The sequence below is a fragment of the Oncorhynchus mykiss genome, chromosome 6 (assembly GCF_057628025.1).
Source record: "Oncorhynchus mykiss isolate SJ-2025 chromosome 6, ASM5762802v1, whole genome shotgun sequence".
Taxonomy (NCBI): domain Eukaryota; kingdom Metazoa; phylum Chordata; class Actinopteri; order Salmoniformes; family Salmonidae; genus Oncorhynchus; species Oncorhynchus mykiss.
In genome coordinates this window covers 25,379,376-25,402,085 of record NC_143027.1, presented here as the reverse complement: position 1 = coordinate 25,402,085, position 22,710 = coordinate 25,379,376, and the positions used below count along the sequence as shown (strand labels likewise).

General features: G+C 42.0%; 1 protein-coding gene across 1 annotated transcript in view; it reads left to right on the top strand.

The window, feature by feature from the left end:
- The window catches only part of LOC110525591 (transmembrane protein 132C), a 203,284-nt gene that overhangs the window by 156,043 nt on the left and 24,531 nt on the right, over window positions 1–22,710 (top strand). Inside the window, exon 5 of the mRNA XM_021605839.3 lies at window positions 19,024–19,167. Coding sequence (XP_021461514.3) covers window positions 19,024–19,167 — 144 coding nt within the window. The remainder of the gene's footprint in view (window positions 1–19,023; window positions 19,168–22,710) is intronic.

Genomic DNA, 22,710 nt, shown 5'->3' with positions numbered 1-22,710 from the left:
TAAAAATCTAAATCACTTCACAGATCTTCATTGTAAAGGGTTTAAACACTGTTTCCCAGGCTTGTTCAATGAACCATAAACAATTAATGAACATGCACCTGTGGAACGGTCGTTAAGACACTAACAGCTTACCGAAGGTAGACAATTAAGGTCACAGTTATGAAAACTTAGGACACTAAAGAGGCCTTTCTACTGACTCTGGAAAACACCAAAAGCAAGATGCCCAGGATCCCTGCTCATCTGCGTGAATGTGCCTTAGGCATGCTGCAAGGAGGCATGAGGACTGCAGATGTGGCCAGGGCAATAAATTGCAATGTCCGTACTGTGGGACAGGTACAGGATGGCAACCACAACTGCCCGAGTCACACCAGGAACGCACAATCCCGCCATCAGTGCTCAGACTGTCTGCAATAGGCTGAGAGAGGCTGGACTGAGGGCTTGTAGGCCTGTTGTAAGGCAGGTCCTCACCAGACATCACCTGCAACAACGTCATCTTTGGGCACAAACCCACCGTCGCTGGACCAGACAGGACTGGCAAAAAGTGCTCTTCTCTGACGTGGTTTTGTCTCACCAGTGGTGATGGTCGGATTCGCATTTATCGTCGAAGGAATGAGCGTTACACCGAGGCCTGTACTCTGGAGCGGAATCGATTTGGATGTGGAGGGTCCGTCATGGTCTGGGGCGGTGTGTCACAGCATCATTGGACTGAGCTTGTTGTCATTGCAGGCAATCTCAACGCTGTGTGTTACAGGGAAGACATCCCTGATGTGGTACCCTCCCTGCAGGCTCATCCTGACATGACCCTCCACCATGACAATGCCACCAACTATACTGCTCGTTCTGTGCATGATTTCCTGCCAGATAGGAATGTCAGTGTTCTGCCATGGCCAGCGAAGAGCCCGGATCTCAATCCCATTGAGCACGCCTGGGACCTGTTGGATCGGAGGGTGAGGGCTAGGGCCATTCCCCCCCAGAAATGTCCGAGAACTTGCAGGTGCCTTGGTGGAAGAGTGGGGTATCATCTCATAGCAAGAAGTGGCAAATCTGGTGCAGTCCATGAGGAGGAGATGCTCTGCAGTACTTAATGCAGCTGAAACTGATTTTGACTCCCCTTTTGTTCAGGGACACATTATTCAATTTCTGTTAGTCAGATGTCTGTGGAACTTGTTCAGTTTATGTTGAATCTTGTTATGGTCATACAAATATTTACACATGTTAAGTTTGCTGAAAATAAACGTTGACTTAGCGAGGACGTTTTGTTTTTTGCTGAGTTTATGTACGTATGCTACTCAAAGGGTGAATTTGCAAGACAGAAGATTTAAGTGCCTCCGAACAGGGTATGACTGTGTCAAGAACTGCAACGCTTTGGGGATTTTCACACTCAACCGTTTCCGGTGTGTATCAAGAATGTTCCACCACCCAAATGACATCCAGCCAGCTTGACACAACTGTATGAAGCATTGGCGTCAACATGGGCCAGCATCCCTGTGGAAAGGTTTTGACACCTTGTAGAGTCCAAGCCCTGACTAATTGAGGTTGTTCTGAGGGCAAAGGGGGGTGCAACTAAATATGACGGAGATGTTCCTAATGTTTGTATACTCAGTCTATATACTGTATCAACGAATTGGTGAGGGCACTAGACCAGTCTGCAGCACCCGGCTTCACCCTACTAGAATCTGAAGTGAAATGTCTACTGCTTCTGTGCCCAACCAAGGAGGGCCTACAGCAACACCTAGATATTTTGAACAGATTCTGTCAGACCTGGGCCCTGACATTGAATCTGAGTAAGACAAAAATAATGGTGTTCCAAAAAGGTCCAGGAACCACGAATACAAATTCCATCTTGACACTGTTGCCCTAGAGCACACAAAAAAACTATAGCTACCTCAGCCTAAACAACAGCACCACAGGTAACTTCCACAAAGTTGTGAATGATCTGAGTGACAAGGCCAAAAAAGCATTCTATTCCATAAAAATAAACATACAATTCTCAATTAGGATCTGGCAAAAAAATACTTGAATCAGTTATAATACCCATTTCCCACTATGGTTGTGAGGTCAGGGGTCTGCTCACCAACCAAGAATTTACAAACACCAAATTGAGACTCTGTATACAGAATTCTGCAAAAACATCTTCCGTGTATAACCTAAAACACCAAATAATGAGGACGATATCTACTACCACCTAAAAGGAAGCGATTCCCAAACCTTCCATAACAAAGCCATCGCCTACAGAGAGATGCACCTAGAGAAGAGTCCACTCAGCATGCTGGTCCTGGGGCTCTGTACACAAACACAAACAGACCCCACAGAGCCCCAAGACAGCAACACAATTAGACCCAACCAAATCATGAGAAAACTGAAAGAGAATTACTTGACACATTGGATAGAACTAACCAAAAAACTAAACAAACTGCAATGCTATTTGGCCGTAAACAGAGAGAGTACACAGTGGCATAATACCTGGCCACCGTGACTGACCCAAAATTAAGGAAATCTTTGACTTCGTACAGACTCTGAGCATAGCCTTGCTTTTGAGAGAGGGTGCTGTAGGCAGACCTAGCTCTCGAGAGAAGACAGGCTAAGTGCCCACTTCCCACAAAACTAGGTGGAAACTGAGCTGCACTTTCTACCGTCCTGCCAAATGTACAGTGCATTCGGAAAGTATTCAGACCGCTTGACTTTTTCTACATTTTGTTACGTTACAGCCTTATTCTAAAATTGATTTAAAAACACACAATACCCCATAATGATAAAGCAAAAACAGGTTTTTAGACATTTCTGCAAATTTATAAAACATAATAAAACTTAAATATCACAGTATTCAGACCCTTTACTCAGTACTTTGTTGAAGCACCTTTGGCAGCAATAACAGCATCGAGTCTTCTTTGATATAACGCTACAAGCTTGGCACACCTGTATTTGGGGAGTTTCTCCCTTATCTATTAGGTAAAATATCACAGTGTGCCATCCCAGCAGCAATATTTGTGACCTGTTACCACAAGAAAAGGGCAACCAGAGAAGCACAAACACCACTGTAAATGCAAACTAAATTCATCTGTCTATTTATTTTCCCTTCGTACTTCAAATATTTGCACAATGTTACACGACTATACTGTACACAGCCAGTAATATAACATTTGAAATGTCTCTACCCTTTTGAAACTTTTGTGAGTGTAAGTTTGACTGTTCCATTTTGTTTATTATCTATTCCACTTGCTTTGGCAATGTAAACATGTTTCCATACAAATAAAGCCCTTTGAATTGAATTGAGAGAGAGAAAGAAAGAGAAAGAGAGAGGGTGCTGCTCTAATCTCTTTAATCTAGTTGAGTGGGGGAGACTTCAGAGAGAATGCTGAAGGCATCTGTTGATTTGCGCATTGCTTTGGTTTAGAAAAGGCTTTCATCTGTAATTAGGACTAATTAGGCTAATAGGCTAGATTGTCTTTTGCCATAACAGAGAAGCTAATTTAGACCAGAAATAATCCCTTAAACAAAAATGGGGAATCCATAAGTTACCATGCTGCAAAGGTTATTATGTAATAAAGCTAATGACTATGAATAATGGCAAGCATATTCAGGGTTGGATCTCATTTATGGCTTATTGTCACAGTTGCTCCTAAACTAATTTATGGCATGACCTAAATTACTGTGCCTTTGCTCTAATTGATTAATACAAAAAAAAATGAAATGTTATTACATTTCCAGAGCCAAGTGATAGCGGTCTACTGTAGGTGACACCTCTGAGAGAGAGAAGAATGTTTTGAAATATTAACACTCTTTCTTTCGTCTTTGAAGCATCCTCCTCCTGAGCGTTATAGCAGGGACACCTACACGCTGCCAGCTCACAATGCTGTTCAATGGTTTGTCACCCATTTCAAATCATGAAGCAGGATTTCTGGAAGTGCCCAAACATGTCAAAGGGAATTCAGGAATATGGTAAATAGAAATCAAAACTGGATGGTCTATAGAGACAGATGGAAGGGGTTGAGGGTAGCTGAAGGATGGGACTAAAAACAAACAAAAGATAACTCATGTAAAATATACTGTGTCTGTAAAATGTATATAGTATGTATAAGCTGGAAGTAGAAGCCTATGTGTCATTGTCCATTAGTTTAGGGGATGGGTGGGATGGATGGGATGGGATGGGGATGGGTGGGATGGATGGGATGGGTATGATGGGATGGGTGGAATACCTTAAAAATATTTTTTCTCTCCCCCTTTTTCTATGGCTCTCCTTTTCTCATTTGTGCTTTTTCAAAAGAGCTCTCCCTCACATTTTTTTCCCTCCTCCCTTCTTCCTTCTCTCCCTTCCTCCCTTTCTCTGTTTACTTCAGACAAACATACAGTGCATTCAGAAAGTATTCATACCCCATTTTGTTACGTACAGCCTTATTCTAAAATGTATTAAATTATTGAATCTGCAATCCCATAATGACAAAGCAAAAACAGGTTTTTAGACATTTTTGCAAATTTGTAAAAAAAAATATAGAACTGAAATAGGACATTTACACAAGTATTCAGATCTTTTACTCAGGACTTTGTTGAAGCACCTTTGGCAGCGATTACAGCCTCGAGTCTTCTTGGGTATGACATTACAAACTTGGCACACCTGTATTTGGGGAGTTCCTCCCATTGTTCTCTGGAAGGTTCTCCTATCTCCACAGAGCAATTTTGGAGCTCTGTCGAGTGACCATCGGGTTCTTGGTCACCTCCCTGACCAAGGCCCTTCACCCCCGATTGCTCAGTTGGCCGGTCGGCCAGCTCTAGGAAGAGTCTTGGTGGTTCCAAACTTCTTCAATTTAAGTATGATGGAGGCCACTGTGTTCTTGGAGACCTTCAATGCTGCAGAAATATTTTGGTACCCTTCCGCAGATCTGTGCCTTGACGCAATCCTGTCTCGGGGCTCTATGGACAATTTATTCGTCCTCATGGCTTGGTTTTTGCTCTGACATGCACTGTCAACCGTGGGGCCTTATATAGACAGGTGTGTGCCTTTCCAAATCATGTCCAATCAATTTAATTTACCACATGTGGACTCCAATCAAGTTGTAGAAACATCTAAAAAATTATCAGGATGCACCTGAGCAAAATTTCGAGTCTCATAGCAAAGGGTCTGAATAGTTGTAAATACATGTAGATAAAGTATTTCAGTTTTTTACTGTTAATACATTTGCTCAAATTTCTAAAAACTTGTTTTCGCTTTGTCATTATGGGGTATTGTGTGTAGATTTATGAGGTAAAAAAAATATTTCATCAATTTTAGAATAAGGCTGTAACAAAATGTGGAAAAGTCAATACTTTACGAATGAATTGTACATTGATATTAACAGTGTAGATTAATTGCTTTCTCCTGACATCTCCCCACTTACTCCCCATGGTTTCTCTTCTCTCCCCAATAGTGGGATGTAGCTGTTTGTTTTTTGGGTCACTTAAAGATGGATCTTAGACAAAGTAATTGGAGGCTAAGCTGATTCCTCAGCAGCACGGCAGGAGGCTGGTCTATTATCTTTTACCATCCTGAAGTAATATGCTCCTGTCCAGCCCAGCCTCATCATCATTACCCATGCTGCACTGCCCCAGTGATGGAGAGAGACTGAAAGGACAGGGCATATATCATATCACCACTCGCATGTCGTCCTGTCCCAGCCTTCCTCGGCAGCAAACTGTGCTCACTCACACACAGCACGTTTAAACAGCAAGGAGATGAGGAGAAATGAAAGGAGCAGTTTGTATTCATGTGCGCTCCGAATGGTATCGTTAAACAATAGATCATCACCCTGGCTTTCTCCGGCTACTTTGTCTCTCACATGATATAGTCATCAATCAACAATACTCAATTGAATGTTTCATTATTTATTTGTTATTTTCAACAACAACAAAAATTCCTTGCACCTTAGTACACATCTTCTCGGCCAGGCAAGTAAAATAGCAGGATAAGGATTTATCAAACCCTACCAGACACACAGGTAGGAGAGCAGAACATGCATCCAGCACCCAGTCAGACATGTGCTCTGGTAACAGGAAATGAGCACACAGACATCACAGTGAAGTTTATACACTGTTTTCAGATCAGGGTCTGGGTGCGGATACACGAATATACAACTGAATACTCCCAGGTATTAAGGTACAGTGCCTTCAGAAAGTATTCATACCCAGTGACTTGTTTGATGTTTTGTTGTGTTACTGCCTGAATTCAAAATTGATTCAAAAGAAATTTTTCTCATCCATCTACACACAATACCCATAATGACAAAGTGAAAACATGTTTTGAATGTTTTTTGTCCAAATGTATTGAAAATGAAATACAGAAATATCACATTTACATAACTATTCATACCCCTTTGCTTTGACACTCCAAATTGACCTCAGGTGCATCCAATGTCCTTTGATCATCCTTGAGATGTCACTACAACTTGGAGTCCACCTGTGGCTAATTCACTTGTTTGGACATGATTTAGAAATAAACATACCTGTCTATAATGTCCCACAATTGACAATGCATGTCAGAGCAGAAACTATACCAGGATGTCCAAGGAACTGTCTGTAGATCTCCGAGATAGAATTGTGATGAGACATATATCTGGGGAAGGGTATAAAACAATTTCTAGAGTGTTGAAAAACTATTCTGTGGTCTGATGAGACAAAAATTGAAATTTTTGGCCTGAATGCAAAGCACTACAGTATATCTAGAGAAAACCAGGCACAGCTCATCACCCTTCTAACACCATCCCTACCATGATGCATGATGGTGGCATGCTTTTCAGCGGCAAGGACTAGGAGACGGGTAAGGATAGTGAATTAATGAATGAAGCCAAATACAGGCAAATCCTTGATGAGAACCTGCTTCAGAGTGCATATGACCTTAGACCAGGGCGAAAATTTACATTCCAACAGGACAATATCCCCAAGCATGCAGCCAAAGCAATGCTGGAATGGCTTCAGACAAGAATGTGAAAGTCCTGAAGAGGCCCAGCCAAAACCCAGACTTGATTCACATTGAACATCTTTGGAAAGACTTGAAGATTGTTGTTTACTGCCGCTTGCCATCTAACTTAATACAGCTGGAGAGAACCTGCAAGGACGACTGGGAGAAAACCCCCAAATCCGTATGTGCAAAGCTGCTATAGACATACCCAAGCTGTAAAAGTGTGAATACTTATATGAATGAGATATTTCTGTATTTCATTTTCGATAAATGTATATAAAAATAATAATATTTAAACAATTTTGAATTTAGGCTGTAACACCATTTTTTGGGGAATAAATCAAGGGGTATGAATACTTTTTGATGGCACTGTATAAGTCCTCTGGTCTCAATCAATGTCTGAACAGCACACGACACGACACTACACTGCACTGCACTGAATTACACCACAGTACACTACACTACACTAAATTAGACTATGCTACACTACACAAAATTACACTACACTTCACTAAATGACACTACACTTCTCTACACTAATCAATACTACACTAAACTCATCTATACTACACTAATCTACACTACACCAAATTACACTACACTACAGGGACCTGTATTTGCCCACTAATTTCATGGCACTCAGGCACTGCTATAGCTGATTGCCTTGCCAGGGTAAAGCATTGCATTTCTTTGCATAGAATGACTCATAGAGTCTACAATGGAGGCTGATGTATGAATCCCGAATCCATTAGAAGCTGGTACAGTATAGCTGGGAGGTTGATGAAAGAGAGCACTAGCTTTGAGCCTACTGCGGTGTTCACGTGTCATAATACATAGAATGTTAATGAGTACAACATATAATGAATGGTCCTCTGATCCGGAACCACTCTCTCCTTGATCACAGAGGACTCGCTGTTTAAATACCTTTTTAAACTGCATTCTAAATGAGAGGGATCAGTTCTATCTATCCATGTTCCGTCTCTACAAAGCCTTCTCTACAATAGGCTGGAATAGATAGGCAGAATGATTCTCACTTGTTGTTGATAAGGCTTCTAGCGGCAAGCCTAGTGTGGGCGGAACTAAGTTTGCAAGTTTGCCATTTTCAAAAGAGTAGAAGTGCTTATTTTAATGGTGTATTCTTTTGGTGTCAGATGTGAAATACAGAGTGTCTTGAAATGTCTACATAATTGAAAGGCACATTTTTTTTGTTGTGATTGTGGCTTCTTTTAAAGTTGACTCTTTTATGGGTGTATACAGGAGTAGAAGCAAGCCCATGATTAGAATCTCCAAAGTTTTGCTCTCCAAACATCAGCCCAAAATGTAGATGCCCCACTGATGTTTTCTGAACAATGACGTTTCCTGCCCTGTGTCAAACTGATAGATCACATTACGGTCGCCCTAAGGGACAAACCTGCTTTCAAAATAACAGCCTGCAAAGTTTGGTAATATGATGCAAAGTTATTTACAGGAAAACACTGGAAAGAGAGGATTGTCAAAAATAAGAATTTCTTGACATATCTCAATGGCAGTATTTTCACAAATGGTCTGTATTGGTCTTGTATCTGAATGCAAGCGTGATCCTGTGAAGCTTGAGAGAAAACAGACCTGGTGTTATTTGGGGTTGGTAATGGACTCGGCAGTGGAGTTGACCTTTGAGCCTGCGGAGGGGGGTTTCTGTCCAGAGGGCAGCTAAGCCAAGCTAAGCTGGCTGTATGGATCTTGATCGGAGCCGGGTGAGGAAATCAGTCAGAGAGATCAGGAGGTCATTCCCATCAGACCTGAGCAAGAGCATAGGAAGAGCTCTCTATCGATCGGTTGAAAGTGATAGATAGGAGGCTGAAATGGAGCAGGCTGATACAGACAGAGTTGCATCCCTGGCTGCATCTCTAGAGCCTTGAAGCCCAGGCTCCACAGCGGGAAGTAGAGCATCAGCAGAGCATCAGTACAGCATCAGCAGAGCATCGCTATACCACCACCAGCACATCCAGATGCATTAGCCCCACTGCTGCTGCCCTCATCCTTCCCCAAACCATGCGTGTGCTTTGGGGCAGGCGGAGAGCCTCTTGTGTCCCTGGTGCATGACCTTGGTGTCTTCTCTCCTGGAGCGCTGCAACTCACTGTCATTTTTACTCATCAGGGATAAGGACTCCTCCCACCCACCTGACTCATTCATCTATACTGAACAAAAATATAAACGCAACATGTAAACATGTTGGTCCCGTGTTTAATGAGGTGAAATAAAAGATCCCAGAAATGTTCCATACGCACAAAAAGCGTATTTCATCTCTGTTAGTGAGCATTCTCCTTTGCCAAGATAATCCATCCACCTGACAGGTGTGTCATATCAAGAAGCTGATTAAACTGCATGCTCATTACACAGGTGCACCTTGTGCTGGGGACAATAAAAGGACACTCTAAAATGTGCAGTTTTGTCACACAACACAATGCCACAGATGTGTCAAGTTTTAAGTGAGCGTGCAACTGGCATGCTGACGGCAGGCATGTCCACCAGAGCTTTGCCAGAGAATTGAATGTTCATTTCTCTACCATAAGCTGCCTCCGTTTTAGAGAATTTGGCAGTACGTCCAACCGGCCTCACAACCACGCCAGCCCAGGACCTCCACATCCGGCTTCTTCACCTGCGGGATCGTCTGAGACTAGCCACCCGGACAGCTGATGAAACTGAGGAGAATTTCTGTCTGTAATAAAGCTCTTTTGTAGGGGAAAAGGGCTGAAGGAATTTATTTAAATGGACGGATTTCCTTATATGAACTGTAACAGTAAAATCTTTGAAATTGTTGCATGTTGAGTTTATATTTTTGTTCAGTGTAGATGTACAATGTATCAGATATGGTATTCATGAACTCTGCAGGGGATTTGTCCTATAAAGTTAAAATATAGTGGTTCTACTTCCAACCATGTTTTATTCACCAGCTTCCTAGCCCAGCATGAGAAGTAGCAATTCCTCGCCACTGTGCTCCAGAGGGTGGTTCACTTCCTGTCTGTTCACTATAATAGCCAAACCTCAATACCCCCTGAAAATGACCTTTCAAAAGAAAGGTAATTTGTACTTAGACAGAGTTCTTATGTGTTTACAGTGCCTTGCAAAAGTATTCACCCCCTTGGCAGTTTTCCTATTTAAAAATAAATTAAAGAAAATAAAAAACTGAAAAGTGGTGCGTGCATATGTATTTACCTCCTTTGCTATGAAGACCCTAAATAAGATATTGTGCAACCAGTTACCTTCAGAAGTCACATAATTAGTTAAATAAAGTCCACCTGTATGCAATCTGTGTCACATGATCTGTCACATGATCTTAGTATATATATACACCTGTTCTGAAAGGCCCCAGAGTCTGCAACACCACTAAGCAAGTGGCACTATGAAGACCTTGGAGCTCTCCAAACAGGCCAGGGACAAAGTTGTGGAGAAGTACAGATCAGGGTTGGGTTATAAAAAAAATCTGAAACTAAGAACATCCCACGGAGCACCATTAAATCCATTATTCAAAAATGGAAAGAATATGGCACCACAACAAACCTGGCAAGAGAGGGCCGCCCACCAAAACTCACGGACCAGGCAAGGAGGGCATTAATCAGAGGCAACAAAGAGGCAACAAAGAGACCAAAGATAACCCTGAAGGAGCTGCAAAGCTCAACAGCGGACATTGGAGTATCTGTCCATAGGACCACTTTAAGCCACACACTCCACAGAGCTGGGCTTTACAGAAGAGTGTCCAGAAAAAAATGACAAACAAACATGTTTGGTGTTTGCCAAAAGGCATGTGGGAGACACCCCAAACATATGGAAGAAGGTACTCTGGTCAGATGAGACTAAAATGGCTTTTTGGCCATCAAGAAAAGGCTGTCTGGCGCAAACCCAACACCTCTCATCACCCTGAGAACACCATCCCCAGATGGTGGTGGCAGCATCATGCTGTGGGGATGTTTTTCATCGGCAGGAACTGGGAAACTGGTCAGAATTGAAGGAATGATGGATGGCACGAAATACAGGGAGATTCTTGAGGGAAACCTGTTTCAGTCTTGCAGGTTCACCTTCTAGCAGGACAATGACCCTAAGCATACTCCTAAGGCAACACTCGAGTGGTTTAAGGGGAAACATTTTAAATGTCTTGGAATGGCCTAGTCAAAGCCCAGACCTCAATCCAATTGAGAATCTGTGTATCTGTGTTTTCCATTGAAGAAATCAACCAGAAGTTGAAAGCGTTCTCAGACATTATAGACTTTCTTTAGACAGTGGAAAGAGCAAAAAAACACCAGAGAGCTTACGAGAGACAAAACATTGTCACAAAAACAACAAAAACAAACTAATACATTTTTTAGAAGCCATGATTGATGCTGTTGTTTTTAGAGCTTCAACTTGCTTTTGTAGTTTTGTGGTTTGTCCACCTTGTATTTTACACCACTCAACTCACATCGTAAGGTATTTTGTTTTTGATTGAAAACTTGTCCATGTAAATTATGGAATGGAGCACAATCCATAATGTACTGTAATTAATATTTTAAGGAAGGATTTGTCCAATCAGCAGAGTGTCATTGAGACACTTTGGTTGCTGAAGGACAGGTTCACCCATAAATCATGTGTACTCATAAATAATGTAGAACTATAGCAAATCAATGAGACTAAAGGGTCAATACTATCTATGAGCTGTCATATGGATTGCCATGCCCCCGCAACCCCCTCATACCATCCATAACAGACAGAGGGCTCTCTGGTTTAAGCATATGTACAGAGCAGCAATTCACCCAAAGTATTTTCCCTAGTAGGAGATGATATCTATGAATTTTGGAACCTTATAAATCAGTGAATACTACACTTTTCATAAAAAAATGTGTTTAAATTATAGTATTTATTTTTAGAGTGTGACATACGGTTGTGTCTGAATGTTATCTCTCCACTGTGGATATTCTCCTGAATCTTCTCTCTTCAATCCCACTCCTCCTTTCCTCAGGGCATTGCAGTTAGTTAATGAGTGAGTTTTTTTTATTTTTTTTATTATTTAACTAGGCAAGTCAGTTAAATTCTTATTTACAATGTCGGCCTACCCCAGCCAAACCCTAACGACGCTGTGCCAAATGTGTGCCACCCTATGGGCCTCCCAATCACAGCCGGTTGTGATACACCCTGGCATCGAACCAGGGTCTGTAGTGATACCTCTAGCACGGAGATGCAGTGCCTTAGACCGCTGCGCCACTCAGGAGCCCGAGTGGCAAACAGTACTGCTGCACAGTAAGAAAAATGGAGGAGGTCCAATGATTCTCATCTAGATCTTGGGTTGATTTCTTTGTGTGATGTGGATTATATTGCACAGCAGAAACGCCAACAGTTCAGAGGATAATTGTTTGCTTCCTTTTGAATCTGGCCTTTTATTATAACCATATGTACCACTCATTATGAATTTAACTGGTAATCAGCTCATACAATTTTCCGTACTGAACAGACGTGATGTTGTAAACTGACAGGAATGGGCAGAACAGGTGAGGAATAATGAGAAGTTGTTGGAAAGAAGGATGCACATAACCATGGTTATGATGAGTACTGTACTGTTGAAGAGTTGTGTGTCAAGTGTGAAGCACTGACATGGTCGTATAGTGATACCTCTCCAACTGAAATTATATTGTGCATCACTAGCATACGCTACATTATCTTATTCACAGGGGGAGCCAGGAGCCTCTTCTTAGGCCAAATTATCCCATTTAAAATAGTTGCATACTACGGTACTTCCAGGGGGATTGATCCAAACTTACACACTGTCATATTGATGTAGAGGAATCAGTTTCCCACCCTACACAAACTTCTATACCATGTCATATTCATACGTATAAAGCACACTTCTGCTACCTTTGCCTCAAGCTCTGCATTCTGACAGTTAGAATTAGAACAAAGCAAGCAACTTGACAGACATATAAAAATGATTCTGTTCTTCTCCGAAAATATATTAACCGTTTTTGTTCCTTGTTTTCCTTTTTAGAATACAGCCATTGTCAGCAGCGAGTTCTGTGTTTTCCAAGAAATGACCAACTCTCTCTATAATGCCCCTGAATTAAGTCAAGATAAATTAAATGTAATACCACCAGCCAAATGAGGCCTCCCTCGTGATAGCTGTGTTTAATTTCCGACACCAATAGACCGTGGCCATGGGATTACCAGCATGCTCTCTCATTAGACCTCTGTTCCCAGGCTGGCACTCACTGAAAGATCTCCACTATCAAAGCAGCCATTGAATCCAGCAGCACTTCCCACCTTGTCTCCCCTGTACTGGCCTGTGGAAGAGAGACAAAGAGGGAGAGAGAGTTGGCTTGGTCTCAGGTGGAGAGAAAGAGAGAGAAACAGAGAGACCCTCATTAAAAGGCAGAGTTCATTTTACAAACATCCCCAACGTTGTCATGCAGTGAGATATCGTCATTTGTTCCCCTCTCCTCCACCATACTTATTTCCTCCCAATTTAAAGCCCATTGGACTGAGAGAGAGGAAGAGACACTGGGAACTACACAGAGAGGAGAGTACAGTGGGTGAAAGGATGTGTCTCTCTTAGCCTGCTTAATAGCATCCTGACACAGTTTGACACTCATTTTATGCCTGGATCATATTCATCATCATGTTATTCTGCTCGTATCATTTTCTATGGTCACAAATAATGTGAAAAGTAGAAAACACTTATTTCAGAGAAGTGGGTTATCTAGTCACTCAAATGACTAGATAACCCACTTAACTCAAATTTCTTGACTGTTGAAGTGCACATTCTGTCTCGTTCAACCATCACATGCTCATGTTGAAAATATATAATGAGTGGCCCAGTATAATAATACAGTTATCAATCAAATGTATTAGGGATTAAGCTGGGTTTAAAACTGCCACAGTGGTGTGTTGACATTAATAAGTATATATATACAGTACCAGTCAAAAGTTTGGACACACCTACTCATGCAAAGGTTTTTCTTTAGTTTTACAGTGTAGAAAAATAGTGAGAACATCAAAACTATGAAATAACATATGGAATCATGTAGTAACCAAAAAAAGTGTTAAACAAATCGAAATGTATTCTATATTTGAGATTCTTCAAAGTAGCCACCCTTTGCCTTGATGACAGCTTTGCACACTCTTGTCAATCTCTCAACCAGCTTCATGAGGTGGAATGGATTTCAATTAACAGGTGTGCCTTGTTAAAAGTACATTTGTGGAATTTCTTTCCTTCTTAATGCATTTGAGCCAATCAATTGTGTCAAGGTAGGGGTGGTTTACAAAAGATAGTCCTATTTGGTCCATATTATGGCAAGAACAGCTCAAATTGTCACGCGGAATGACGAAGCAGGTACGGGGAGTAAAACATGTAATTATAACAGACAGAGGCGAGACAGGAACAGCGTCAGAAACCAATTCAAAAGACAAAAACAATACAATGCAGCAGCGGGGAACAGAGCTGGGAACTGACAAATATAGGGGAGGAAATCACAGGTGATAAGTGAGTCCAGGTGAGTGCAATAACGCTGAAGCGAGTGACGAGGGAGGACAGGTGTGAGTGATGATGGCAGGAGCGTGTGATGCAGGGTAATCTGGCGCCCTCAAGCGCCAGGGGAAGGGAAGAGCGGGAGCAGACGTGACACAAATAAGCAAAGAGAAACAACAGTCCATCATTACTTTAAGACAGTCAATACGGAAAATGTCAAGAACTTTGAACATTTCTTCAAGTGCAGTCACAAAACATCAAATCAAATCGAATTTGATTTGTCATATGCACCGAATACAACAGGTGCACAGACCTTACAGTGAAATGCTTACTTATAAGCCCTTAACCAACAATGCAGTTTTAAGAAAAATACCTAAAAAATAAAAAATAAAAGTAACAAATAATTAAAGAGCAGCAGTAAAATAACAATAGCGAGCCTATATACAGAGGGTACCGGTACAGAGTCAATATGCGGGGGCACCCGTTAGTCAAGGAAATTGAGGTAATATGTACATGTAGGTAGAGTTATTAAAATGACTATGCATAGATAATAACAGAGAGTAGCAGCAGTGTAAAAGGGGGGGGGGGATGCAAATAGTCTGGGTAGTCATTTGATTAGATGTTCAGGAGTCTTATGGCTTGAGGCTTGAGGTAGAGGCTGTTTAGAAGCCTCTGGGACTTAGACTTGATGCTCCGTACCACTTGCCAGCAGAAAGAACAATCTATGAATAGGGGGGCTGGAGTCTTTCACAATTTTTAGGGCCTTCCTCTGACACCGCCTGGCATAGAGGACCTGGAGAGCAGGAAGGTTGGCCCCAGTAAAAAAACATTTAGCAATATGATGAAACTGGTCTCATGAGGACCGCCACAGGAAAGGAAGACCCAGAGTTACCTCTGCTGCAGAGGATACGTTCATTTGAGTTACCAGCCTCAAAAATTGCAGCCCAAATAAATGCTTCACAGAGTTAACAGACACATCTCAACATCAACTGCACAGGAACCACCACTAAAGGACACCAATAAGAAGAAGAGACTTGCTTGGGCCAAGAAACACTAGCAATGGACATTAGACTGGTGGAAATCTGTCCTTTGGTCTGATGAGTCCAAATTGGAGATCTTTGGTTCCAACCGCCATGTCTTTGTGAGACGCAAAGGAGGTGAACAGATGATCTCTGCATGTGTGGTTCCCAATGTGAAGCATGGAGAAGGAGGTGTGATGGTGTGAGGGTGTTTTGGTGGTGACACTGTCAGTGATTTAATTAGAATTCAAGGCACAGTTAACCAGCATGGCTACCACAGCATTCTGCAGTGATACGCCAAATCATCTGGTTTGTGATTAGTGGGACTATCATTTGTTTTTCAACATTACAATGACCCAACACACCTCCAGGCTGTGTAAGGGCTATTTGACCAAGAAGGAGAGTGATGGAGTGCTGCATCAGATGACCTAGCCTCCACAATCACTTGACCTCAACCAAATTGAGAAGTTTTGTGATGAGTTGGACCGCAAAGTGAAGGAAAAGCAGACAGGTTCTCAGCATATCTGGAAACTCCTTCAAGACTGTTGGATAAGCATTCCAGGTGAAGCTGGTTGTGTGTACAAAGCTGTCATCAAGGCAAAGGGTGGCTACTTTGAAGAATTTAAAATCTAAAATATATTTTGATTTGTTAAACACTTTTTTGGTTACTACATAATGCCATGTGTTATTTCATCGTTTTGATGTCTTCACTATTATTCTACAATGTAGAAAATAGTAAAAAATGAATGAGTATGTGTGTCCAAACTTTTGACTGGTACTGTATATCCACAACAGACGTGTGTTTACATTTCTCCTCTCTCTTTCTCTCCTCTCTCTCTCTCTCTCTCTTCTCTTCTCTTCTCTCCTCTTTCTTCTCTCTCTCTCTCTCTCTCTCTCTTCTCTTCTCTTCTCTCCTCTTTCTTCTCTCTCTCTCTCTCTCTCTCTCTCTTGCCACACCAGTGCTTTATCAATAATACAAGCCTTCCAAATCCATGGCTCAACAGTGTGCTAGACCTGCTCTAGTGGGAGCACTGGCCAAGTTTCCTGGGTTAGAATGTGGATGTTTTAGGGCAAACAGAGGCAGATGTGGTGAGCAGATCACTAGCCTGTAGGCTGGGACAGCATTTGGAGCTTGGCTGGCTGCTTCTCATGCTGGCTGTGTCACTCTGGCTGACACCATAAATCTCACTTATTTTCAGATCCAAGCCAGACGCAGGCAAGAATTATGGTCCAGACAACATTGCCAGGCAGCGACCGCACCGTGCTGAATGCTAACAGAGAACTGCATGATAAACTGGGCAGCCACTTCTCCTACACGTTACAGGGCAAAGGCTGAAAAACACTCTCAATCTGTGTGGCTGAGACAGGGCTGATTGGCTATCAAATAGAGTTCAGAACTGGTAGCTATTTGCTCCTGGGTCGCAGGACAACACGTATCAAGGCCATGTGAGGTAGTCGCTCAAAATAAGTGGGTTGTAGGTATCTGGTTTCTCAGGAACAAGAGTGACAGAAATGTATCCCATACTTAAAGAATCTAACTTTCCCAGTCAGGTGGTAGCATTACTAGTTAATAGAGTAATCATTCCTATACTACAGGAATCTGGCTCATATTTCCCTATGACCTCTTTCCCATACAGACTCAGCTTTAAGTAACTCTCCTGTTGTGCTCCAATGCTCTCCGTTTTACATGAAATTGCGCTGTCTGTGTGTGGCTGGCTGTGTGGGCCATTGAAGCATCTCTGTGACATTCCACTGTGGCTTATTACTGCCAGGACCTGCTCTCTCGCTTCTCCTGCTGGTTCCAGCCTGCTGGGTCACTTCCAGCCTCTGTAATGCTCTGTGTTTCACCGAGTCTCAACCATTTACCTCATCATCTATTATAAAAGACCCTCCGGAAATGGAGGAATCCCAGCAGGGACAGAATTCATTTACTGCAGCCCCTAATTTAGGGGATTTGAATCAAAGTCAGCAAAGTCAGAATCTATATGATTCTATATGCTATATAACAATGTTACAGTCTATAAAAAATATAATGAAAAGACATTTGAAGATGATGCCACATTATTGATTTTGTGAGTCCTTGGTATTTTTTGTCTCAACCCATAATCATTTCACTCCAAAGCCTGAATGGACTGGTAATTGACGCTTACAAACGTCCATGCTCCTTTTAACAGAACTTAATCCCCCTTTTCTCTCTTTTTTTCAATGCCTCTTATTCACAAGCACACAAACACAAGTGAAAGTCTTAAGGAGCAGTGTACAAATCCATGTGTTTTCCCCTCATGCAGAGAAAGGGCAATGTTGACAGGAAGTCAAACACACAGCAGATAGAGCCTGTCACAAGGTGTCAGTATCAGTGATATGAAAGGATAGAGACGTAGTTTTAGAATTAGGTTAATATCCATACCTAAATTCTGCATAATGTCATGCCATCGTCAAAGCATTTGAGAGCCAAGTCTTCAATACAGCTTTAACTGAGCAAAGTAAAGAGGGCCGCTCAGTTTCTGCCCATTGTAAAGCCCTTTCAAAGCCAAACCATTGAAATGATTGTGAACCTCTTTATAGAGGTTTCACAGTAGCAATTAAACAAGACGACCTTGCTTGGTATGACCTTTTTCACTCTATAGGATTCGATTGTCATGTGGGTTCCTCAATAGAGCAAAGAGCAGACAGTCCTCAATGACTTAAAGGCTGTGTACCTTGGCTCCAAGGCATTTCTAGTGGTGGTTCAGCTTATTTAGCCGTCTAATTGAAATTGAGATGTAGTGAATGGCTATAACAGACAATGTAATGTTCATGTCTGGCTAAGACAGTAAAGCCTTTCCCGGGCCTATCTTAATTGAACCAAGTATATCTTCTGACAGTGTGATAGCTGTGTAATGAAAGGTTAAGAGCTCTATTGGGAGTAATGAACCCCTGCTGATCCTCTTTCTCTACTAGGGTTCCCATTCACTAACAGTACTAAGGTCAGACACAGCTGCCCACTCACTAATAGTACTGAGCTTGCTTCTCTACCCAGAGCTGTGAACTCACTAACAGTAATGAGTCAAAAGCGGTGTTCGTTCTAGAGCTGTCCACCTAGTAGCAGTGCTGATTCTGGAGCTGTCTACTCCACAGCCGTTCACTCAGTAATGGTGCTGATTCTGGAGCTGTCTACTCCACAGCCGTCCACTCAGTAATGGTACTGATTCTGGAGCTGTCTACTCCACAGCCGTCCACTCAGTAATGGTGCTGATTCTGGAGCTGTCTACTCCACAGCCGTCCACTCAGTTTATGGTGCTGATTCTGGAGCTGTCCATTTTAGAGATTTTCACTCTGTAATCGTGCTGATTCTAGAGCTGTCCACTCATTAATGATGCTTATTCTGGAGCTGTCCACTTTAGAGCTGTCCACTCAGTAATGGTGCTGATTCTAGAGCTGTCCATTCAGTAATGGTGATGATTCTAGAGCTGGCCACTCAGTAGTGGTGATGATTCTAAAACTGTCCATGGTGCTGTTGTAGAGCTGTCCACTCAGTAACGGTTCTGATTGTGCAGCTGTTTTTCTCCTTAGTGTATTCTGATATTACCCTGTGTTTGACTGTGATGGTCCCCTGTCTCTCTCTCAGGACACAGAGATCCTGAACACGGCCGTGTTGACAGGGAAGACTGTGGCTGTCCCGGTGAAGGTGGTGACCATCGGAGCAGACGGCACGGTCACTGACGTCTCAGAGGCAGTGGACTGTCGCTCCACAGATGAAGATGTGGTCAAGGTCAGTCGGGGGAAACTAATACGAAAGAAATGATTTGATTCATAGACAACAAAAAATCTTTATTATCAAACTTATAATACATGTTTTTCTAAGCCTCATTCTTGCATTGAAGTATTTCAATATGTTTCTCTTCTCACTAGCAGTGTAATTTTGAAACATTGTCGCTCAAATTACCATAACATTTCAAGTAATTTATGTGCATATTGAGTTTGTATATGGTTAGAAAATATTGCTGTTCGAAAAAGTGGCAGCATGTTTGCATGAGCGTCATGCTATTTATTTTTATTTTTTTACATATTGGTATTATTTGAGTGTGCAGCTGTCTTAATTGAATTCCAGTGACCAGTGTTTAGTGACCAGTGTTTAGTGACCAATCTTTAGTGACCAGTGTTTCGTGACCAGTGTTTAGTGACCAATCTTTAGTGACCAGTGTTTAGTGACCAGTGTTTAGTGAGTGAGATGGAGTTTCCAGTGAGATGGGATTCAGCTAGCTCATGGAAGGTGGAGCATATCGAAGAATGGTCAAGTGCAGTTGCATGGTCATTTATTGTTGTATTGACTGTAGTCTGAGCCTTACTCATTGCCAGTTGCAAGAAGTGACAAAACTCAAGTACGTTTAGAAAAAGGTATTTGTATTTCATTTTTCATTCATCCAAAAGTCTTCAGACTTTGGATATTGACTTCATTCCACACATAACACTGCTTTGAAGCACTGTGTTTTTCTTGTGTTCACATACAGTGGGGCAAAAAATTATTTATTCAGCCACAAATTGTGCAAGTTCTCCCACTTAAAAAGATGAGAGAGGTGTAACGGTTTTCTTCCGATGAAGGAGAGGCGGACCAAAATGCAGCGTGGTTTCTATTCATGTTTTTTTAATGAAGAAAACTATACATGAATAAACTAACAAAACAATCAACGTGAGAAAATCTAAACAGCCTATCTGGTGACAACAAACACAAAGACAGGAACAATCACCCACAAAACACTCAAAGAATATGGCTGCCTAAATATGGTTCCCAATCAGAGACAACGATAAACACCTGCCTCTGATTGAGAACCACTCCAGACAGCCATAGACTATACTAGATACCCCTACTAAGCCACAAACCCGATACCTAACAAAAACCCCAAGACAAAACACACCACATACAAAACCCATGTCACACCCTGGCCTGACCAAATTAATAAAGAAAACACAAAATACTAAGACCAGGGCGTGACAAGAGGCCTGTCATTTTCATCATAGGTACACTTCAACTATGACAAACAAAATGAGAAAAAAAATCCAGAAAATCACATTGTAGGATTTTTTACGAATTTATCTGCAGATTATGGTGGAAAATAAGTATTTGGTCAATAACAAAAGTTTATCTCAATACTTTGTTATCTACCCTTTGTTGGCAATGACAGAGGTCAAACGTTTTCTGTAAGTCTTCACAAGGTTTTCACACACTGTTGCTGGTATTTTGGCCCATTCCTCCATGCAGATCTCCTCTAGAGCAGTGATGTTTTGGGGCTGTTGCTGGGCAACACGAACTTTCAACTCCCTCCAAAGATTTTCTATGGGGTTGAGATCTGGAGACTGGTTAGGCCACTCCAGAACCTTGAAATGCTTCTTACGAAGCCACTCCTTCATTGCCCGGGCGGTGTGTTCGGGATCATTGTCATGCTGAAAGACCCAGCCACGTTTCATCTTCAATGCCCTTGCTGATGGAAGGAGGTTTTCACTCAAAATCTCACGATACATGGCCCCATTCATTCTTTCCTTTACACGGATCAGTCCCTTTGCAGAAAAACAGCCCCAAAGCATGATGTTTCCACCCCCATGCTTCACAGTAGGTATGGTGTTCTTTGGATGCAACTCAGCATTCTTTGTCCTCCAAACACGACGAGTTGAGTTTTTACCAAAAAGTTATATTTTGGTTTCATCTGACCATATGACATTCTCCCAATCTTCTTCTGGATCATCCAAATGCTCTCTAGCAAACTTCAGACGGGCCTGGACATGTACTGGCTTCAGCAGGGGGACATGTCTGGCACTGCAGGATTTGATTCCCTGGCGGCGTAGTGTGTTACTGATGGTAGGCTTTGTTACTTTGGTCCCAGCTCTCTGCAGGTCATTCACTAGGTCCCCCCGTGTGGTTCTGGGATTTTTGATCACAGTTCCTGTGATCATTTTGATCCCACGGGTGAGATCTTGCCCCAGATCGAGGAAGATTATCAGTGGTCTTGTATGTCTTCCATTTCCTAGTAATTGCTCCCACAGTTGATTTCTTCAAACCAAGCTGCTTACCTATTGCAGATTCAGTCTTCCCAGCCTGGTGCAGGTCTACAATTTTGTTTCTGGTGTCCTTTGACAGCTCTTTGGTCTTGGCCATAGTGGAGTTTGGAGTGTGACTGTTTGAGGTTGTGGACAGTTGTCTTTTATACTGATAACAAGTTCAAACAGGTGTCATTAATACAGGTAACGAGTGGAGGACAGAGGAGCCTCTTAAATAACAAGTTACAGGTCTGTGAGAGCCAGAAATCTAGCTTGTTTGTAGGTGACCAAATACTTATTTTCCACCATAATTTGCAAATAAATAAATTAAAAATCCTACAATGTGATTTTCTGGATGTTTTTTTCTCATTTTGTCTGTCATAGTTGAAGTGTACCTATGATGAAAATTACAGGCCTCTCTCATCTTTTTAAGTGGGAGAACTTGGTGGCTGACTAAATACTTTTTTGCCCCACTGTAGTTTAATTATAATCTCAACTGCTATACACAGGCTGTAAAGTGCCTTAGGATTCTATTCAGGTTAGCCACTGACATGTGACAAATAGGCACACATTATTTTCATTTGCACAGCAGTAAAGACAGAACAATAGGGGTGCATATGGGTGTGCCTGATTATGCAACAACTAAGACACTGGGAATTATTTATTTGAACTAAATAGGATTGAATGAGAGCAAATATGTAATGATTGACAATATACATGGCATTTTGGCCTTGCAAAGAATTGTACGTTCAAGCTTACAGTATGTTAAATCAATAAACAAATCCGGAACAGACAAGAAAACTCTCTATTTTTAGAGTGTCTGTTTTCAGATTTAAGCCACAAGACAGGATACACAAACACAGAAAAATAAAGCATTTAATAGGAAAACATTAATGACAGGTCGCTTGAGTTTTCTTTTCTTTTCCGTGACTCTCTCAAACCGGGGGCACACAACACAAAACACAACACCAAGCCCAGAACAGTACAGTGGGATTCAGGCAGAGCCTCCACATCAATGGCTCACTTCTGTTCTCTGAGAAATCCTCCTCCTGACTCACAGTGACTGGTTCATTATCAATGGAATGGCTAACTCTCCAGAACACCAACTGGAGTAGAGACACAGCCTTCAATCTGTCCACAGTCTGTTTCCCATCCTAACTGGCTGAGCTGTCAACAGACAGGTCCATTATGTGCCAAAGGCTCTGCCAGTTGATGTCGGTTTCCCTCTCTTTGAACATGTCATGAAGATGAAGATGAATTCAGCCAGGGAGACAAAAACCTG